Here is a 7566-nt window from a genome sequence, read left to right as displayed (position 1 = left end):
CTCATTGACTTATAAGAGGCAACCAGCAATGGCATCGTCATCTCAGTCATCTGCTATAATACCTTATTCGACGCGCGCAAATATATAGGTATGTCATGCTCTATGAACTACCAATAAGTTAAAGTCAAATAAGGTGAGTTCGGGTAAGTTTCGGACGTTTTTAGGTGGGTTGAGATGATGTTGGAGTTTTTTTTTCTCAGCTTGTGGATCCCTATCCACCCTACCCGTCCGTACCCTTACGGACATGATTCAAGTACAGAATTGATAATAATGAAATTCTCTATATGATTGAATTTTATTATCTTTCTAGACGTCATAGTAAGCGTTTAATGACTGTTTAAATATAGGAAACAAAATAAATTTACAGCATTATTTTTTTGCCTGGTGGTGTAAGAACGGACGGGCATATAACTTCGGCCCTATTGCCCGTACCATAGAGTTTACTACTGCAAAATAACCGGTTTTATCCGCTGACTAATACATAGAAGAATTGGCCTAGCAGTAACTCGGGCTATCATATCCGACCCGATTTTTATTTTTTTACATTTTTTCCGTCCGATCTTACACCATGCGCTCAATATGCAAGAAATTATGGTTGTCAAACTTTTAGATGTGGGGTCAATGAACCCATGTGGGGTCAATGAACCACGTGGGTTCATTGACACCATAAGCGCGGTAGGTTGAAAGAACGTGATGAAAGAGGACATATGGATAAAATAATATGAAAATGGAGGAATTAATACGACCAAATCTTAGATAGATTAAGAAAATTTAAAATGAAGAAACTCTCATACATACATGCAACCCTGAACGTTGAAATCAATACACTCATATCGTAGGCAGTTGTATAATTAATTAACTATGTTTAAAATTCGTTTCATAGCACTTAAACCTACTTCTCATTTAAATTTGCGGTTATGTAAAAAAAAACACCATTATATATACGTCTGTTAGAGAAATTTAATCAAGCATCGTGGTGACACGTATTAAAGTTTGAGTATCCCTGAGAAAATAAGATCGGATGAATTGCATCCGATCTTTGACCACTTCGAGTAAGACCGGATCTCGGCCTACAGGCATCGTATCAAAATTCCAAATATACAGATTTGTCACAAATTTAATAAAAATAACATACAATTTATAAAAGAAACAAATAATGCTCAAACTTACCAGTTATTCCAATAAAACTAGCGGAGGGTATATCCGGATGCGAAATAAAAACTCATTTTTTGTACTTTTTTACTTAACGGCACAATGCACGCGTCTGGTCTGTCACAGCAACAAGTGCGGACTGAAGAGGGGTGCGGAACAAATTGGCGCATCGCATCACCTTGCCAGCATTAATAAATATCCCCACAATAGGCGGAAATTTGAATCATACGATCTTACCCGATGTCCGATCTTAGTCGAACTCACTTATATTTCGTGTCGTGTTAGATATTATTGCAGGTGACTATGTATAAATATAACACGATACAGTTTAAAAACCTTTATTTTTTTACTTACTAATTTACCCCCCAAAAGTGGCCCCCATGCTTAAAATTCATTTGTTTCCGTTACATGTCCGTCTTTGGGTCACTAATTTATATATGTGTACCAAATTTCAACTTAATTGGCCCAGTAGTTTCCGAGAAAATTGGCTGTGACAGACGGGCAGACAGGCAGACGCACGAGTGATCCTATAAGTGTTCCGTTTTTCCTTTTGAGGTACGGGACCCTAAAAAAGAAAAAATATTATAGTTTTGCAATTTTATTCAATTTTTTTATAGCATTTGATAACAATTTTATGTATATTTTATGTTAAAAATTTAATGGTCATTTGCTACCTATGCAATCAAATATTTCAACATCTTTTTTTTTTCAATTATCAGTTTTCTTATAAGAATGGCCAATTTAAAATGTAAACTCGTAGTGTTACCAGTTTGGTTACTTGGTCTCTCTGCCATAATATGCCAAGAAACTTATATTAAAGAAACAGAAATGTATTAATGATATACCAATTTAAGACAATTGAAGAAACAAGACCTAAGAAGACCCCCTTACCTTAAAATTTGTTTTTTTACTAACATACTAAATTCGGATATACTACACATTATTGGGAATAAGTTTTGGTGCAAACTTTAAAATCATAATTTTATTTAGTTTTCATTAGAGCGTATCGTGTTTTGGATCCATTCAAAATATGGGCTTACAGAGTAATGTGAAGTGGGATCTTCAAATGCAGCACTCCTACCTACTCCGATGACTCGCCCGTCATACACCAGCGGCCCTCCGGAGTCCCCCGGGCGAACCTGCTGCTACCTGTTCGAACACTTTGGCGCTACACATAACACGTCTACATAGAATGCTTTTGCACAATGGACCACAATACCCTCGCCAATTTGAAGAGGAATGAATTCTGATTCTCTCTTTTCTTTCGAAGTCGCATCATAATGCTGTCCAAGATGTCCAAAACCCGCGTATTTTACATGAAGTCCAAAGAAAGTTTTATAATCGAGTGCCAACAGTTTTGCGAGGCTCTTTCTATTAGCATTTTTTTTAGTGTAAATTAGCGCTATATCATTCTAAATTAATTGTTCAACGTGGTTAGGGTGAGCATATATTTTGATCACGTCTAAGTACAACGTGGTTTCCTTTGCCGGCTTTGTAAAATCTCCATATCTGATGACCATATGTCCTGGTAACATGGACCTTGGTACGCAGTGGGCTGCTGTGAGGACCCAGTCTTCCGTTATAAGGCTGCCGGTACAAAACCTGACCGGAGGGTCCTTCCTTTGCAGGACCACAGCGAACGGGAACTCGTTATGAGTGTCATTCCGTCCTTTATACACCCTCAAGTCTCCACGGCTGGGAGCCTTATTCGCACTGAACTGTACAAACATTGCCAGAATTAGTAAGAAGTACATTTTTTAAGAAATGTAAATTTAACTATATTTTTATTTCGACGATTATAAAGTGAATGCGATTATATTGTAAACGAAATTTCAAAAGGAAGCAATAAATAGAACGCTATAATAATTTTATTTGATTCGTTTTTATGGCCTCACATAATCAAAGCCATGCAATTACTATAAACCAATAAAGATAAAGATTATGATAAAAATTTCTTTTCCAAGGTTTCAGTTTTAAATTTCTGATGTTTTTAAGTTAGATGAAATAGAAACAATAAAAAAGCTACGGCTCTTTGGCGTAAAAGCCAAACGTATATCAATTGTTCATTCAACGTGCAAAGCACTTTTGATCCAGTAACACACCCTGATACACCCTGAGGCCTCCGCGGCTGTGAGAAACACTCGCTTTTACCAGCGGCGGTTGCATGGTCGCATTTTTATCGCTTGTCACCATGCCTGTCACGTTCTAACAAGTACGTAAGTGCGAAAGTGGCAGGCATAGTGACAGGCGATAAAAATGGAACCATGCTGAGCGCGCAGTATTCTCAAAATAAGTAGGTTAGAGAATCATTTATAAGCAATTAATTAATTGGTACATTTAATGCAATGAATGTGACACAAATGTAAGATTCATTAAAATTACTAATTATTTGAAGCATATTTAATGAAATAAAGAGTTGAATAATCATTGGCAATCTATAATTTAGTATAAGTGTAAAAGTAACGTTATTGATAGTTGACCTTTGTAAAGAGTAGGTAGTTTGAAGAAAGAATAAAAGGACTGGCATGGCGGTTAACGGGCATTCGGTTACGGGCAGAGGTGACGGGAGGACGATTGTGAAGTGAGGATTGGAGATTAAACTGTAACGGAATATTGTGATCAAGAAATATATTGTTGTTATGCAAGAAGGAATTTTTATTACATAACATAACACTTGGCGGACGGGTCTCTTGGGTTGTTGAGCCGTGCTAGCGAACGGTGGTTATAAGACGAGATCATTGTGAATTGGAACAAGACAAGAAAATAAATGGATAGACATCATCCAGGGTGTTGTTATTTTTACACAAATCAAAGTGTATTCTGGACGAAGTTTCAAAAGAAAAAATATTATATAGTTGGTCAAACCAAATTAGTCAGTAAATAAGAACAAAAAAAACTATACTCATTCTTTTCTTTTGGGTGCTTGCTAGTATTATTGTAAGACAAAGATAGTACGACTATTTCTGTCTATGTTTGAAATGAGACAGTCCTTTGACAAACTATAGTTTTTTTTATCGGCAAAAGGTAAGCATTTGACCACAATCTCAAGTAATAAGTGGTTTTCCAGTTGTATTAAAAAAATATAACATTTGATAACAAAAACCAATTTTACGTATATATCAAGGCTGATTTAACATTATGGTATAACCAGTTTGGTTAGGTACTTGGTATACCTGCCATATGCCAAGAAACAGAATGTATTATTAAGGTCTTCTACTCTTCTATAGACCTAAGAAGACCGTCTTAACTTAAAATTTGTGTTTCGCTAATATACCTACTAATGTTAAAATTTAGAAAATCATTCGTTTTGAATAAACGTATTTTATTAGGTATTATATTAGGTCTTAAGTTATGCTTTAATTGTAAATATACTAACACTTTTATGGGCTTTGCCTGAAATAAATTATTTTATTATTATTCTCTTTATTTATTTCAACTCTTAGGCTAGGTTATTTTATAATATGGATATACTTAAAAATAAAATACAAAAACACTTACAAAAACAATACAGAATACATATAAACATATTATAAAAAACCTAACCTAGGGTGCCGCCAGCAGCGGGGCAAGGCCCAAGCTGCCGGTGGTCAGGGCTGCAGAGAGAGGTACCGGCGGACTATACGCGCCGTGTCCAAAATTACCGCCTTCTGCATCTGACCCTTGATCCAACCACCCAGCGAGAGTCTCTCTAGGTGTTGGTCGAGACTCTTCGCTATGAGACCGTTCACTGACACGACTATAGGAACAATGATCGTCGAATCAACATCCCACATGGCGGTTATCTCGTGTGCCAAGTCTAGGTACTTACTGGACTTGTCCTTCTCGGCTTTCACGAGATTCTCATCATGGGGGATGGTGATGTCAACGAGCACGGCCCGGCGATGCGATCGATCTATTATCACAATGTCAGGCTTATTATTATTATTATTTATAACATTTTTTTTGGATTTCACGGGTCTATAAATCCTGGTCTTTTGAAAGGCTTGCGTAGGCATATAGATCCAACACGTAGGTAGATAGCCTTTGGAGAGTTTTAATGTCATGTAGAACGCCTGCTGGGACCTTATTATTTATTATTATTACATTATTGGTAATAAGTTTTGGAGCGGATCATTTATTCAGTTTTAAAGCGTATGGTGTTTTGAATCCATTCTAAATATGGGCTCACATGGGTATAATCTGAATAAGTAGGATACTCAAATATAAAGCCGCTAGCTACTCCTATGACTCGCCCGTCATACACTAGCGGCCCTCCGGAGTCCCCCGGGCGCATCTGCTGCTTCTTGTTCGAACACTTCGGCGCTACACATATCACACTGGGAGTCATTTCTTTTGAACAACGGACCACAATGCCCTCACCAATTTGAAGAGGAATTAATTGTAATTCTCTATTTTCTTTCGAAGTCGCAAAAATATGCTTAGTAACATGTCCAAAACCCACGTATTTAACACGCCCGAAGAAAGTTTTATAATCAAGCGCCAGCAGTCTTGCAAGATTCTTTCTGAGTATTTTTTCAGTGAAAATTAGTGCTATGTCATTAAACATTTTGTGGGCATATACATGATGAACGAAATTAGGGTGAGGATATATTTTGATCACGTTTGAATACAACGTGGTTTCATTTGCCGGCTTTGTAAAATCTCCATATCTGATGACCATATGTCCTGGTAACATAGACCTTGGTACGCAGTGGGCTGCTGTGAGGACCCAGTCTTCCGCTATAAGGCTGCCGGTACAAAACCTGACCGGAGGGTCCTTCCTTTGCAGAACCACAGCGAACGGGAACTCGTTATGAGTGTCGTTCCGTCCTTTATACACCCTCAAGTCTCCACGGCTAGGAGCCTTATTCGCACTTAATTGTACAAGCATTGCCAGAATCAGTAAGAAGTACATTTTTTAATTTAACTATATTGTTGTTTCGATGATTGTACGGTGAATGCGATTATATTCTTAACGAAATTTCAAAAGGAAGCAATAAATAGAACGCTATAGCAATTTTATTACATTTGTTTTATGGCCTTGCATAATCAAAGCCAATTACGGTTCTTTGAAGAAATGTTCATGGTTTCAAAATAATCATTCAATCTTTATCTTTATTGGTTTATAGTAATTGGCTTTGATTTTGTAAGGCCATAAAAAGGAATCAAATAAAATTGGTATAGCGTTCTGTTTATTGCTTCGTTTAGAATATAATCGCATTCACTTTATAATCGTCAAATAAAAATATAGCTAAATTTACATTTCTTAAAAAATGCACTTCTTACTGATTCTGGCAATACTTGTACAGTTAAGTGCGAATAAGGCTCCTAGCCGTGGAGACTTGAGGGTGTATAAAGGACGGAACGACACTCATAACGAGTTCCCGTTCGCTGTGCTTCTGCAAGGGAAGGACCCTCCGGTCAGGTTTTGTACCGGCAGCCTTATAGCGGAAGACTGGGTCCTCACAGCAGCCCACTGCTTTCAAATACTACCTATTGTCATCAGATATGGAGATTTTACAAAGCCGGCAAACGAGACCACGTTGTACTCAAGTGCGATCAAAATATACGCTCACCCTTCCTACCTTGAATTACGTCAGTTAAATGATATAGCGCTAATTTTCACGGAAAAAATACCCATAAAGAACCTTCCTACACTGCTGGCGCTCGATTATAAAACTTTCTTCGGTCTTCATGTTAAATACGCGGGTTTTGGACATTTTGGACGGCAATATCGGGCGACTTCGAAAGAAAAAAGAGAAACAGAATTCATTCCTCTTCAAATTGGCGAGGGTATTGTGGTCCCTTGTGCCTATGAGGTGTTATGTGTAGCGCCGAAGTGTTCAAACAGGAAGCAACAGGCTCGCCCGGGGGACTCCGGAGGGCCACTGGTGTATGAGGGGCGAGTCATAGGAGTAGCTAGAAGCATGGACTTTGACTCTCCTATTACACATTATACCCCTGTAAGCCTATATTTAGAATGGATTCAAAACACTACACGCTTTAATGACGGTTAAATAAATGATAATTATAAAATTCCCCCAATGACGTAATCCCGTAGGTACAGTGTTTTATTAATCCCGGTTTTTTTTACATTTTTACGTTGCGAAAAACCAATTTTAAGTAGAGAAGCTATAGTAGACTACAGATTTCCCCTAGTCTTCTGTTTTCGATTCTCTCCAGTGCTTACGAGTATCTCATTGTTTCTATCAAATCAAAACTAATTTATATTTAACGCCCTTATTAAACTTGATGACCCATGAAGCGCTGGTCGCGGGTTCAAACTCCGGCTCGTGCCAATGAGTTTTTCGAAACTTATATACAAAATATTTTATATTTAATAAAATTTATATTTAAAATTTGATATTTATCAGTCGCTTCTTGGTGAAGGAAAACATCGTGAGGAAACCGGACTAATCCCAATATGGCCTAGTT

At 37.4% G+C, this 7566-nt stretch overlaps 1 protein-coding gene across 1 annotated transcript; it reads left to right on the top strand.

The window, feature by feature from the left end:
• The first annotated feature begins 6404 nt into the window (after positions 1 to 6404).
• On the top strand, positions 6405 to 7148 carry LOC134649730 (mast cell protease 3-like). The gene has a single exon (XM_063504561.1). It carries the CDS (start codon positions 6405 to 6407, stop codon positions 7146 to 7148), a length of 744 nt encoding a protein of 247 aa, XP_063360631.1.
• Positions 7149 to 7566: the final 418 nt, after the last annotated feature.

This window comes from Cydia amplana, chromosome 7 (genome assembly GCF_948474715.1).
Source record: "Cydia amplana chromosome 7, ilCydAmpl1.1, whole genome shotgun sequence".
In the NCBI taxonomy this organism is placed as follows: domain Eukaryota; kingdom Metazoa; phylum Arthropoda; class Insecta; order Lepidoptera; family Tortricidae; genus Cydia; species Cydia amplana.
This window is presented reverse-complemented; position numbering and strand designations above follow the sequence as displayed.